This window comes from Hyaloscypha bicolor, assembly GCF_002865645.1.
Source record: "Hyaloscypha bicolor E unplaced genomic scaffold K444scaffold_173, whole genome shotgun sequence".
Lineage (NCBI taxonomy): Eukaryota > Fungi > Ascomycota > Leotiomycetes > Helotiales > Hyaloscyphaceae > Hyaloscypha > Hyaloscypha bicolor.
The window spans coordinates 152,775-168,835 of record NW_020194675.1 but is presented as its reverse complement, the minus strand read 5'-3'; the positions used below and the strand labels follow the sequence as shown (position 1 = coordinate 168,835).

General features: G+C 25.5%; 1 protein-coding gene across 1 annotated transcript; it reads right to left on the bottom strand.

The window, feature by feature from the left end:
• Positions 1–14,448: 14,448 nt before the first annotated feature.
• K444DRAFT_218497 (uncharacterized protein) lies at positions 14,449–15,688 on the bottom strand. The gene is made up of 5 exons (XM_024871135.1): positions 15,221–15,688; positions 15,069–15,159; positions 14,928–15,018; positions 14,641–14,874; positions 14,449–14,585 (listed from the first exon to the last, which is right to left on the bottom strand). Exons 1-5 carry the CDS (start codon positions 15,572–15,574, stop codon positions 14,555–14,557), a joined length of 801 nt encoding a protein of 266 aa, XP_024729429.1. The 5' UTR covers positions 15,575–15,688; the 3' UTR covers positions 14,449–14,554.
• Between the last annotated feature and the right edge of the window lie 373 nt (positions 15,689–16,061).

The following is a 16,061-nucleotide window of genomic DNA, read 5'->3' as shown; positions in this document are numbered from 1 at the left end:
ATAATATTTATAAATGTTTTTTCTATATTTTTCTAATATTAGAATCTATTAAGAAGCTTAAAAGTCTTTTCTATTCTATAATATTCGGCTATTAAATTATTATAATAAATCTTTATAACTTCTTAATATAAAGCGGAATTATTAAATATAATAATTCTTAAATAATATCTAAAGAAGCTCGAATTACTTTTCTAGATTTCTTTTCTTTTAATATTTCTTTTATTAAGCTTCTATTTCAAGATATTCTAATATTAAGAATTATTTCTTTAAACTATTTAAATAATATTTAAAAGAAATTCAAATAAAAGAGCTAATACTATAATTCTTTTAATAGCTATATATATTTATATATAAGGAATTAAATATTTATAATTATCTAATTCAAAAACTTAAAAAATTAAAAAGTCTTTAATTTTATTAAATAATATAGTTATAAATATTTCTATTACTTTAGCTATAATAATAAAGTCTTCAAAATATTTTCCTATATTTTACTTTTTAATTAATTCTATAAATAAAGAATTAATAAATTTATTTATTTATTTATTTTATAGTAAATATTTATTTTTAGCTATTATAAGTATAATAAATATTAAATAATACTTATTTTAAAAAGAGAATCTTTTAGATATTTATAAGAATTTTTGAATTATAATTATAAAAACTTTTTTTAATTTATTTTAAAAAGTCAAAAGCCAAGTTATATTAATAAAATCTTTTACTAAATCTATTTATTAGATTTAAGATATTTCTATAATAATTTCGATTATAAACCAAGATTCTTTAATATAATAATACTAATATTTAAAGGCTTTAATAATTATAAATAACTCTTTATTATAGATATTATAATTGTATTTGGTTCCGGAAAGTTTCTAAAATTAAAATACTACTAGATATTAGTATTTCTTTAAATTATTACTAGAATTAATTTATTATAAAATAATACTAATAATTATAAATTTTAATATATTAGTTTTAATATAAATTTTCTTAAAAGAATTAAAATAAACTAAAATAGATATTATAATAAAAGATTTTTTTAGAGTTTTAAAGCTTTTAATTATTTTAATTATTTATATAAAGAAATTAGATTTCCGGCCCTTTTTTATTTCTTTTAAAAAATCCATTAAGCCTATAAATACCTAAAAGTAATAATAAATAAATCTATAATAAAAATTAGTAAATTCAAGAAATACTTAAATATTATAAATAATACTGGTTTTAGCTATTTAATAATATTACGAATCTATTTAGAATTTATTTAAATATTTTTTATTTTAATAAAAAAGCCCAAAATTTCGATTTCCTTAATATTAAACTTATATTTACTAAATTTATAAAATAGATTATTTTTATATAGTTTAATAAGTATTTAGTAAATATAATTATAGTATTTATTTTTATTTTAGAAATAAATAAGAATATTATTTAAATAAATAATTATAAAATAATTTAAGAAGTTTATAAATATAATATTAATATATATTTAAAATATAACTAGTATATTAGCTAGTTTAAAAATATTATAAAGTATTTAAAATAGCTATAATAGATTCTAAAAGCTATTTTTTATTTATTATTAGTTTACTAGAAATATATAATACTATTATATAATTATAAAATACTATTTATATAAGTTAATAAAGTTATTATTATTCAGAAATAAAAATTATAGTATTATAATATTAATATATAATTCCTAAATCTATTAAGCCTAATAAAAACTAGCTACTAGTTAAATTATTTATATAATATAAGATTATATAATTATTATTCGTTACTTATATATATAATATTATTTCTAATTACCTCTATATTATATAACTGTATTATATAACTATTAATAATTATAGCTATACTAATACTTATATTTTTTATGAATTTTTATTTAATAATATATATTTTTAAAATTTAATTTTATAGAAATCTTATTATTTTAAAACTAATTAAGGGTTTTATTAATAAAAGAAAACAAATATTAATTTTTAATTATAACTGAATTAAGTTTATAATAATTAATATAAAAATATAATTCTTTATTCTTTTTATAAATAAATAAAATATGTATTTTTATAAGACATTTATTAAGCCTTATTTAATATTTATAAAATATATTTTATAAATATAAATATAATATTTCTAGTTAGGTTTTTAATAAATTATATAAAACTTTATATAGAACTATATTATTTATATTAATAAAGTATTTAATACTATTAAAATTAGAAAGTTCTGAAGCTTTATTAGAATTAAAAACCTTTAAGAAATTTTCGTATTTATTATTTCGGAAATATATAAGTATTTCTAAGGCTTTTCTCTAAAAGATATTAATTTACTATATTAAAAAAATCTATTTAATATTACTAGAACTATATAATAAAGCAGAAATTTAATAATTATTATAAATATATAAAGCCTATTATTTAAAATAGTTATATTTGCCTTTAGTTAAAAATAAAACTTAAAGTATTAGCTTAAAATATAACTTAAGCTTTTTATTAAACTTTTTTAATATTAGAATCTTAATATTATTAGGCTATATAAATATATATATCTATTATTTTTTAATATAATTTATATATTATATAAAGGTTACTTTATAAAATTTTATATTAAAAATAAAACTAGAACTTAAAAGAATATATTTTATTATAATTATTTATAATAAATATCTTAAAATTATAGGCTTAATAAATCTTAAATCTATTTCTATAAAAGATTACAAATTTTTAATTATATTTAGCTAAAGTAATAAAGCTCTAGCTTTAAATTTAATTATTATTAAGGAAATTATAATTTAATTTAATATTATTAAATTTGCTATATATTTTTAAAATATCTATTTTTGGCTATATTAATCTTATTTAAATAATTATATAAAATAATACATTTTTTTTATTATAGCTAAAATTATTAATATTTAAGATTTGGTTTTTTCTTTTATCTGTTTTTTAGAAGAATTTTTTCTGAAATACTTTTCTATAATAATAATATAAATTTACTTTTATATATATTTTAATTCTTTTATAATTTTAACCTTATTAAAGTTTTATTAAATTTATTTATTATATTTGAAATACTTTATATTTTCTAAAAAATATTCTTTCTAATTATAAATTTAATAAACTATACCTAAAATAGAACTAGTATTCTAATAGGGCCTAAAAAAGGCTAAAATATTATTTCAGAATTTCTTATATAATTTTCGGAGCTTATTTCTTCTTTTTAATAGCCTTATAAATTAGAATTTACTAAATTAGAGTTTTAAAAGCAGAATTACTTTTATTAGATTTCTCTATTTATATTTTTCTTAATTTAAAATAAATAATATATTCTATTTTCTGAGTTTTTTTAAGTTATTTAAAAATAGATATTATTTTATTTCTTAAAAGAATAAATATAAGTATCTAATAAGTCTTATAATTAGATAAAATAGTATTAAAAGTTTAAATCCGATTTCTTTTAGAATATAGATTCTAGTTAATTTCGAGACTAATTATTTAAATATATAATTTAATAATTATTTTTTTATTTTTTTAATAAAGATCTCGAAGTTCTTTAAAAGTATTTTATTAATAGATTTAAAATACTTAAAATATATTAGCTAAATAGGCCTTAAATTACTTTTAATAAATCTTATATAATAATAAGCTTTATTTTATTATAGCCTCTCAAATATTATAAGATTTATTTCTAAAAGCATTTATAATAGAATTAATTCTAGAAAAGTATTTATTACAAATTCAAAATTAGATTCTAAAGGCTATCTTTTAGAAAAATATAAATATTTTCTATTTTTTAAAAAACTTTTTATAATATAAGTTAGATATTCGAATCTTAAAAAGCTTTTTTTAATTTAAATATATTTTCGAAATATTATATAATAGCTTCTAATAAATAGTATTAAAATTATTTTTAAGACTTATTATATTAGAAAAGGAAATAGGTTCTAATTTTATTTTAGGGAATTCTTTAATAGAAATTACTAAGAAAAATAGAATAAACTATAAGATATTCCGGAGAATATTTTTATATTACTTTAATTATAGAATATATTAATTAATTATATTTACTAATTCTTGCTTTTATTAAAGTATTTTAATATTAATATATAAGTTCTATTTTATAACTTAAATAATAGTAATTTAAATATTAATATTAATATTTTAATTATTACTAGAATTATTTTTATTATTATTATTAGCTTTTAGAAGCTTTTAAGAAGCTTTATTAAAAGTATTAAATAAGCCTTTATTATTATTTATATTAGAGTTAATTTAGTTAATTTCCTTTATAGAAATAGCTTTAGTAAAAGATTATATATTTTATAGATTTTGAGATATAATTATTTATTAAACTATTTTTTTAAGAATAAAGAAATTAGCTTATAAGATATTTATTAGTAGATAATAAGATAATTATTAATATAGCTATTTCTTTAGAAATCACGTATATAGTTACGAGATACGAGATACGGGATATAAGTAATAGGATATAAATAATAAGATATAAGATATAAATAATAAGATATAAGATATAAATAATAAGATATGAAATATAGGATATAGTTATATAACCTCGTATTCTATTAGTAACTCGACTAGTAAACTAGACTCCTTTAGGCTTAGCAGATTTAGGAATTATATATTAATATTATAATATTATAATTCTTACTTCTAAATAATAACTTTACTAATCTTATATAAATAGTACTTCTATACTTATATAATAGTACCATATATTATTAGTAAACTAATACTAATTAGTTAGTACTTATAAATTAGAAAGAATTAAGCTATACTTGCCTAAAATTTAGTTATTTAGGAATAAAGCTATTATTCTAGTTAAAAAAGAAATAATTATTAATTCTATTATTTATAATTCGGTTATATAGGCAAGAAAGATATTTAATCTTACTAAGATCTAATTATACTATATTAAAAGAAAAGGCATCTATTAGTTCTATTACCTGTAATTCGGTTATATAAGTAGGAAGAGTACTTAATCTTATTAAGTACTAAAATAATTAGCTACTTAATTATCCTATTTTATTTCTATTTAATTCTTATAAAATTCTCTCAAAAACTATTTTCTTTTAAATATCTGGGGCTCTTAAACTTTAGAACTATTAAGTTCTCCCGGAATCTTAATATTTTACTTCTTAGATTTTATTTCCTAAATTTCTTATTATAAACGAAATTTTTATTTTAAATATAATACTTTTTATAAATTACTTATCTTATAAACTATTCTTTTTCTTATAAATTTACTCTTTTTATAAACTACTATACCTTAAACTAGATATAAGCCTATAAAATATATAATAGTAGAATATACTATAATAGATAATTCCTTTATTAGATATATCTAATCTAACTACTTTATAAATAATAATAATTTTAAGAAATTAGTAAGAGAATAGAAATATGAGATTAACCTAAACTTTACTAAAGTAAATAAGATAATTAAATTCTTAAATACTAAGCTATTTTAATATATTTTTTATAAAATAATTAATAATAACTTTTAAGAGCTATTTAGATATAATTTTAAGAACTTTACTTATTAAAGAAACTTTAATAAATTCGAACTTCCGGAAATATTATACTTATATAAAACTCTTTAGTATAGTAATATATTTATATAATAAAATAGTAATATTAATACTATTATAAATACTTTATATATTATTATAAAATAATAAAATAATATATATAATTAAATAAGAATATATTAGTAGCTAGACTAAACCTTATTAAGGAACTAATCTTATTAGGCTTTATTACTTTTATAAAAAATAAGTACCTAGAATCTATTATTTTTAATATTTCTATATTATTATTTCCTATATTACTTTTTTTATTACTATATCCTATATCTTTACTAGATTTATATACTAGTATAAAAGCTCTAGAAGCAAATAGTATATTCCTATTACTACTACTATTATAATTATATTTAAATAACTACTAATTCTTTTTAATTATAAGACTTATTAGGGAAGTTACTAAGATCTATATTAAAAAATAAAAGTATAATAGATCTAATAGTAATTTTAATTATAAACTTACTATTTTCCTCGATATTTACTAATATATAAAGCTTTTATAAGAGATACTAATGCGAGCTTTTTTTACTATATTAAAGAAACTAGCTTAAGACTACTTCTATAATAACTAGCTCTCTTAATATATATATAAAGAGGCTTATATTAATATTTATAGTTTCTTTAAAGGCCTTGAATTTAAACATCGAAATTTAAATAAGTAAAATGCTATTATATTAGCTTCTATAATAATTAAATTCCCGGAAAAAATAATTTTTAAGATTATTTAATTACTAATTAATAAACTATATTAATTATAATATAGTCTTATATCTAACTTATAAAATACTAAATTCCTCTATAATAAAATTATTATTTCTTACTAAGGCTTCCGGGTATATAATATAATATAGTAGGTTATATTTATTAAAAATCATATTATTTTAGTAGTTTTAAGATTTAGGTTATATAATAAAGGCCGCGGTCTTTTATATATAACTTGCAGAAATTATATAAGAAAACTAGTTTTTCTATAAACTTAAAGAATAATTCTTTATAAGTATTTAATTAATTAAGCTTTTATATACTATATATTATTTATACTTTACTATTTATATTTTTAATTTATTATTTTACTATTAAGTTACGTTTTATACTCTAGTATATTTTATATGAGTTTTTGTCTTATTATAGTTTTCCTCCTATAATAGATATATAATTTTAGATTCTTCTATAAATCTCGGCTAGCTTATTAATAAGCTCTAGTTATTTATTACTATATATAAAAGCAAATAATAAGCTAATCCCGAAATCTTTTTTACTAATTAATAATACTATTCTTAGAATTCTTTAAGCTATTATTTTTCCGGAAATTATTAATACAGACCTAGCTATAACTTTAGAACCCGTAATAACTATAATAATTACTTCCCGAAATCGTGTTTTATATATAAGAAACCCGAATACTGCTTATAGAAGTATATACTAGAGAAATAAGAGGCTAAGAAAACTTAATTTAAGAATAAAAATATTTATTAGTTCAGATCCTAAAATACTCGTAACTTTAATAAATACTTTAGTAATACTTATATATAGTATATTACTAAAGCTAAAGATAAAGAGGATAATAAGAATAATAAGAATAAACTAGTAAATAATGCTTTTAAGGCTTTATTAACAGAAATAAATAAAGAAAAAAAATATTACCTAGATTTTTACTTTATTTTAGTTAAGAGCTTTTTAGCTACTTCTATTACTTCTATTTTACTAATAACTATAGCTAATATCCTTATAGATAACCTTATTTCTCTTTCTCTTATATACTAGATAATAGGCAAAAACTATATCTTAAAATCTATTAAACCCTTAATAAAAAATACCCAGACTTTTATAATTAATAATATATTAAGATATAATACTTACTACTTTTATAAAATTATAATTAATACTAGAGTCTCTAGATACTTAATTACTAGTTCTAACTAATTTCAAGCTCTCTAGTAAACTAATAATAGTATTAAACTTAATAAAACCACTAAAGATTAAGTTAATATCTAGTTTAGTATTAGATCTATATCTTTTATTAGATCTATAATAATAAATATACTAATTAGATAAGTATAATTCTATATTATATCTTTAAAAACTCTATTTTTATTTAGCTTAGCTAATATAAATAAGCTAAGGGTCTACTTTAATAATCTTACTAATTATCTTATTACTTTTATTAGAAAATATATATCTATAATATAATATTTCGGATATTTTTTCTTGCTTTAGAATACTATACTATAAGGCTTTATTTCCGAATTCTTTACTTATAATTCTTGCTTTCTTATAGAAATCAAATTATAATATCTATATTATTATTTTAATTATCTATTTATTAGTAAGCTCTAAAATATACTAGAATAAGCAGGTTATAATATTAATATAAAAGCCCTTAAATATCTTATAAAGTATTATAAATAATACCAGAAATATAACTAATTACTTAGATAATTTAAGTTTAATCTAAGAAATAATATTAGCTTTAATTACTTTATTATTATTAATATTTTCTATATTTCTAATAAGCCTATACTTTATATTATTAATAAAGGCACTTAATATTAAGCTAGCTAATAGCTCTAGAATATTAGTATAATATATACCTGAAATATATTTAAGTAATACTAGATTAATAACTATTTAGGCTCTTTTAATTAGATTATAATAAATACCAGAAAGCAGTTTACTAGTAAGAAATTTATTTAGCTTATAACTCTGTCGGAATTATAGAATATTACTATAATCTAATCTAATATACCTATTTTATTATTATAGCTAAAATTAATAGAATTAATAAGAATATTATATTCTAAATAGCTTTTAAAGCTATTAATAACTTTGCAGAGCCTAATAATATTATCCTAATTCTTTTGGTTTATAGTACTTTATTTCAAATAATTAAATATAATACCCTATTATTTATTATATTATAGTAATTAGCGGTATTTAAGAAAGTAATAATAGAAATTCAGAAGCTTTAAGCTAGATATTAAATTACTAATATTCTAAATACCCGAAATAGTCCTAGTACTACTAATATTTATAAACTATCTCTGAATTCAAATATTCTTATTTAATATAAAGAGAATACTAGTTAATCTAGTAGTTAGGATAAACTATATAAGCTAGTAGCTATTAATAGAGAGAACTATATACTAGCTCTATTATATAGTAATACTACCTTTCGTTTAATCTTTATAAAGCCCTTTTATATAGGGAATATTAAGGTTATTACTAATAGCCCTAAACCTAAACCTATTCCCGAACCTAATAATAAGGCCAAAAGTAATACAAGTATAATTTCTTTTATTATTCCTACTATTTTACTAAAGTATAATAGAGAATGCCCTTATAAGACCCCGGATATTATAGTATTCCTATAGAATAATAAACTATATGAGAATTCCCGTTAAGTTAAAGTTACTAGCCTCCTAGAAAAGAATATATTTAAGGTTACTTTTAGATCTCAAGTATTAAAGAAGATATATATCTTTAATTCCCGGTTTATTAATAAGATTAAGAATAAGGATATAAAAAGAGAGCTTAAGAAGTCGAGACTAGTTATTTAAGCCTATAATAATAGTAAGAAATATATAATATTAATATAATTACTTATTATCTAATATATTAGCCAGAGAATTATTTTTAGTATTATTACTATAATAATAAATACTACGGAATTATATTTATATAATATCTCGCAAGCTTATATCTAATTAATAATCTTACTTAATTATAATTTCTATATTAATCTATTTTATAAGCTTACTAGAGAGCTAAATCTAAAAAATAATTTTGTTTTAAAGATTATAAAACTATTATATAATATATTAGAAGCTAGGAACTATTAGTTTAAAACTTACTATTCCTATTATATTAATAAGCTTTTTATAAAATAGTTAACTTATAATTCTTGCTTTCTTTATAGTAAGTAACTCTTTGAAATTATTAGCCTTTAAACTAATAATACCTTATTTATTAGAACTAATAATTTTATAAAGGCAAAGTAACTAAAGCTTTATAAGACTAAGTTCTTGGCTAAGAAATATAAATCTCTTACTTTTAATTATAATCTCAAATTTAATAAAAGTATTATTTATATAAATATTACTAGAATTACTCTTATATAGAAATATTAGTATAAAAACCTCCGAATTATTTTCACGAAAAATACTACTACTATAAGTAATAAGGGTATTATTTATTAAAATCTCTCTATTAAGAACTAATATATTACCTAATATATTAAAGAAGTATATATTATATTAGTCTATTAACTAGAAGCTTTATATAATCTATTAATTATTACTTAAGCTATTAAATCTTTAGAAACTAATATAAATATACTTAATAAGTATATTTAATAGCAAATTAAGAATACTACTAGAGAACTAAGATTTATAAAGCTAGTTAAAGAGTTCTTATATTTAATTATTTTTACGAATATTTTATTTATAAATAATAAAAATCTTTTCTTCTAAATCAGATATATTCTAGTTCTAGTAAATGGAACTAGATATACTAATATTATCTACTAGTTCTCTATTAAATACAAGAGAGTTACTAGAATTATTCTAGTTTCGGAATTCTATAATATGGCTTATGGTTTTAATATAGGCGCTTTAATTAAATCTATAATTAATAGAGTACTAGAAATAAAACTACTACTAGTTATCTATACGGATTTGAAGTTATTATATAAATACCTCGTCAAATTAGGTACTACTTGAGAGAAATGCCTAATAATTAACGTAATATGCCTTTGCCAGCTATATAAATAATAAGAGATTACGGAAGTCAAGTAAATTAAGGGAGAATCGAATCCTGCCGACTCTATAACGAAATCGAAGCCATTAAGTGCTTTTAAGTGCCTTATTAATACGAATACCATATAATTAGATATAGAGAAATAGGTTAAATACGAATAGAGCAGGAAATAGATATATGAATAGGAGGATATATATAGAGATTCTCTTAGCATCTGGTATCTGGGTATCTGGTATCTGGGCATCTGGCATCTGAGAATCTGGCACTAGACCGGATTAGGGAATATAGGCATATGGGATGGGAGGATATTATGGGAGGGGAAGTCACGTGCAAAAGGCCGCGGCCTTTAGCATGTGACCAAAACCTCAAAAGCGACATGGATACACAGAGCGTTTGGGAGATCTGGCACTAGGCCGGATTAGGGAATTTGCATGCGATTGGAGGGAAGTACTGTTTTCTGCTTTTCGCGTTTTTTAGAGAGTTTCCAGTGTTAGTATAGCTATTCCTTTGGGAGTCACGTGCGTAGTCACGGGACACGGGACACGGGACATGGGTAATGGGACATGGGCAATGGGACATGGGACATGGGTAATAGGATATGGGATACGGGACATGGTCATGTGACCTCGCGTCCCATTAGTGACTCGACCAGTAGACTAGACCCCTTTAGGCTTAGCAGATTTAGGGATCACATATTAATACCACGATACTATAATCCTTACTTCTGAATAATAACTTTACTAACCTTATACAAATAGTACTTTTACGCCTATATAACGGTGCCATATATTACTAGTAAACCGATAATAATAGAATAAATTAGTAAATTATAAAACTATAATATTAAATTTAATATAAAACTAATTTCTATTTCTTTTATAAAGTTTAGAGAAGCCTTTTTTAAATAGAAGCTTCTAATAATATATATATATTTAATAATTTATAAGTCTAAAGTCTATAATATAAATAGTAATATAATTATAATATTAAAGGGCTATTAATCTCTTTAATTAATACTTGTAATATTCGAGGTTTATTATATATTCTTAAGTTATATATATCTCTATATATATTATAATATATTTATATAAATTATATTATATAAGAGTTTTAAGAGTATTATATAAGTATTTATAGAATTATTTAAAGAATTATTTATTAATTATTTTTTTTATAATTTTATATAATATAAATTAAATTATATATTGAATTAATATAATTAATTTAAAAAAAATAGCTTTTAGCAAGTATATTTATTATTTAAATAATTATAAAGTTATATGATTTTAAAGTTGGGAGTAATTGAAGTTATATAACGAATATGTATTAGAACCGATTGTACTACCAGCCTCTTAGTATTAATGGTTTCATGGTACGAACTGTGCGTTTGTACTAATAATATTTTGGCGCGAACTCAATTTTTGTACCAACCATTTCCTTGTACCAGTGGTTTTCCGGTGCCAGCCCATTTGTATAAACACGCGGGCAGGCTTCCCCCCAGGCCTCACTCACGCTCATCTCCGTAGGAAAATATAAAACGACCCCCTTTTTTTCCGGGTATTAATTAGGGGCCGGACTAACCTAACGAGCCTAGTATTACAAGTCTGTATTATTAGAGCATTTTGCTAAGAAACGAACCCTATAACAATTTTAGACGCTTTACTTTTATATTTTGAATTAGTTATAAAGGTCTACTAAACTCATTCTAGCTTCTTTTATTATATATACTTGAATTATATAAAGTTTTAATTTGTAGTAATTATGAAACTATAAAGTGAAGTGGGCAACTTTAGTTTTGTAATACCTGAAAACTTTACTAAAAATACAGACTTATAATACTGGGCTCGTAAAATAGAAACACTCGAATAGGAATACCAAAACTCTGGCGTTTTCTTTAATTTAATTCAATTTTATAAGGAATTAATATAATATAAAACTTGTTTTATTTCCTTATAGTACTAATTAAGCACAATTTAAATATAAACTTTTTATAAACTTTGAATTAGTAATAGTTCTTTAAATTAAAGAAGTTAGAAGTTTTATATTTTATAGCCCTAAGGTAAGCTTGAGAAAGCCTAGAAATTTAGCGAATAAGTCCCTAAAACTTGATATAAGAGCCCTATAAGCACCTGGTTTACAGGGCCTTATAGGGTCTAAAAACTAGAACCCAATTAATTAGTTTATAAACTTCTTTAAATTAAAATTTTATTTTAAGGAATCTTTTTATTATAAGTTAGGAAGCACGGGATTATAATACTGGGGTCATAATATGCTAGCTTATACTTATATTAAAAAATATAACTTAAGATTTCTGAAGAGCTTAGGTAGCAAATTACAAGTTTATCGACACCCCTAATCGACACCCGGGGGGGGGTCGTTTTACATTTTCCCATCTCCGTCTGCTCACATTGCCTACATATCATATGCTCCCCGGTGCAAAGTCTCCACTAGTTCAGCCTCCCACTCTAGTGCAGTTTCCAATTCTCACGTTAGGACTACCGTAGCCTACTCGCCCGCACTGGATTCCCAAGCCCCCTGTCCGCGCTGCCATTCGCTGCCAACGCCGAAAGCTCAGCCCCCCCTAGCGGGCCCCCGAATCCCTCACAATTTCCAGTACAATCTCAGACGACACGTGAGCCCACCAAAGTTCATTTCCGTCTTTGGACCTAAGTAGTCGCTGCTCTAACCTGACCTAAGGCCTGAGTCCCAAGCATGCTAATGAGCCAGCTGGATCACGCTCAGGGGGTTCCCTTTCTGCCTCCCTCCAGCCCCTCCCTCTTACACTCCTCCAATCTCTCCTCCACCTTTTCCCTGTCTTGCATGCCACCTCTGCACCCTCGGGCTACGAACCACAACAACCACCTCTTTATCCCTAACATCAACATCCACAAGCGCACTCTCGGCCATCAACCATACCCTCGACGCCTACTTCCTTGCCCAACAAAGGCGCCGCAGAAGAGAAATACCCAAACGACGAGCCAGCTATCGCGCTCAACAAGTATATGCTGCATCTCCCACACAACCCTCCCGTCGACGCAAATGGAGCATTATTCGTTGAGGAGGGAGGAATTCGCGTGGCTCGCGTTCGCCACTTTATTCGACTCTTCCACACCAATTACTCTACACCCACTCATTCAAGCCGCATGAAAATCTGGTTCGTATTCCGGAGGGCTAGTAAACCACTTGACCATCGGAAAGAGCCTCGTTTAAAAGTGGGGTTTATTTGCAGTTTCTCAAATCACTGTGCATTTCAAGTCTGCCTCAAGCTCAGACATCAACCTCTCTCCGGTAACGACGTAAAGCAGTGTACCTCTTCTTTGCAAACTTTGGAGAGGACGCGCAACTAACACGTCTTACGCGCACGAACACGTGTCCATCATCAACAAAAGAAAACGTCCATAAGAAACCTTATATCCTGCGCCGTCGTTCAACGGTTATATTACTGTCTTCTGGCTTCACCTGTGCAGGAGAAGGCACGAGAGCAGCAGTTGAGCGAAATAATGTCTGGACATTCTGAACTACAAGCAGCGTACGAATCAGATTTCTTGGGTCGATCAAGAGCAACCTCCAGGCACCCCGTGCTGAGGCACCCTCCAGGTTGACGCAACGGCTTCCCTAACTTCCGCAATGTGCATCATTGCACCACCTCTTTCTATTGAAGTACGTGCTGATCATATTCTAGTGTGACTTCCTCAAGCACCCAAATCTCTCCACATTCGATTACAATGGCGCAAGACACAACCACCGAGTCTAAACCTCCTGATACCAACTCCAGCACAGTTCGGAACGATCAATCAAGTAATAGCAAGGGTATAGGTTGGATTGAAGCAACGAGGCATAGTGTCGCGACTGAAAGCCGCATTCAACCTTGGAAACAAACGTTTGGGAATACGATTGATCCCAGAAAGGGCGTGAAGGATCTTATAGTGATGAGAGCAGATGATGAGGTGCAGCATAGTGGTGAGGCTGGGACGTGAGGATGCAATGCTTCTGCTGATATAGTTGAGCGAGAGTACTGAAGATGCGCCATAGCTTAAGACGAAAGGATATTGTGTAGGAGATAGTTGCCGTTCAAGATATTCGAATTGGGCCGTGAATTGCGGAAGTGCCAATTAGTCATCCTGAGGATGTGTGAATACAAGTGCCCTTATCTCGATACTTTTCCTTTCAGGTGCGCTTGGATCTGCGTTAGGGTTCTCGAACGCAACATGTGGAGAGACTATTCCTCGTCAGCTACCAACAGACCAGCAAGCCTCTACGGCAGAAACTCACACCTTGCCTTAACCGAATCATCCGAGTCAAAGTTTTTGATAAACAATACTTCGTCCTTATTCTGCTGACTCAAATAGTACCATTTATAATCTGGGCGGTGCATCAGATTCAAAACGGAGCCGGCATAATAGCGCCGAACGTGATCAGTATCAATCAGATCATCTAATGAGATGGTACTTCCGTCCGCGACTGCTAGTGGCCAATCTTCTACAGGATTATGAAGTGGCTTCCAAACACTTGCATTGTTAGTTTCAAGAAGAGTGGGAAGTGGACTTAAGAAGTTCCTCACTTGATGACTTGAAGTCTGCCTTGGAGTAGAAGTTCCGCCTCGTCGGGTAATTCTGTCATGATACGATTGAGGATGGCAGAGGGCGAATTATCTGGAGCATCAGTTGTGGAAACGGTTCATTGTGGATTCCCAAATACTTACCAACGTGAGCATGGATAGATGGTCGTAGCCAGTCAGTAGGCTTACATAAATCAACCACTGTGCCTGCTGGTATCGGAGAGCTGCGTCTGAGCTAAACACGCTCTGTGTCAAAAATTCACCCTTTTCTGCAAAACTTTGGCGACCATACATACCCGCCAGTCAAAAAAATGAACTCTATCGGCACCTTTTACTTCCGATTCTATGAGACGTTTAATCTCTGGCAAATACTCTTGTTCAACAGCTTTCATGTTCTCAAAATCCTCGAACTTGGATTTGCTGTTGCAGAATTGGAATCCATGATGGTCCAGGTTGAAGTCTTCCTCACTGCCCCTGATATCACGGATCGTTGTCTCGTGTTCGACGAAAACTAGATTGTTGGTTCGTTGATCTTTGGCATCTTTTGGGGGCTGTATAAAAATTTGAAACGGTTTCTCTGTGTTGTACAGCTGTTGCCATATTATGAACCTTATTGGGGCAACAACGTCTTCGGTGGTCTTTGTGGGCATTTTTTAGGTCCAACTTAAGTTTTGTAATGGTTCAAATGTCCGCCAATAAGTCGGCAATGCTCATATATCAATAGAGCTGTCCCGAGGTGCAACCAAGCTAGAAAGACCTTCTCTAGGACATGCGATCAATATGTCGCAATCGTGTGTTACCGTTCCACCTCACTTCTTGAAAACTCCGCGCAAAACGCCGACCAACACCAAACGAGGGCGTATGCCACGTGCGAATGAAAGCGAGAGGAGATTGGTCGGGTAAATGGAGCATGCACGCAACGCCACTTGGTTCCAACCTCGATCCTAGCCCCTCACTAATAACTTCTCACACACCGAACGCTGCTTTTGCACCCGGCCACTGGCACCCCCACCTCTTTCCATGATAATCGCGTCCAACGCCGCGATATTGCGGACGGACGGACACAGCGAAGAGAGTCGATCGAAATTAGATCAACCACCATAGATCACGGTGGGGCTCCCTTCTTGAGGAGCAGTC

Coding starts and splice junctions, on each gene's coding strand:
- K444DRAFT_218497 (XM_024871135.1), bottom strand. CDS start 15,574: ATGCCCACAAAGACCACCGAAGACGTTGTTGCCCCAATAAGGTTCATA. Junction 14,875..14,927: donor GGCAGACTTCAAGTCATCAA/GTGAGGAACTTC, acceptor TAACAATGCAAG/TGTTTGGAAGCCACTTCATA. Junction 14,586..14,640: donor GATGATTCGGTTAAGGCAAG/GTGTGAGTTTCT, acceptor GACGAGGAATAG/TCTCTCCACATGTTGCGTTC.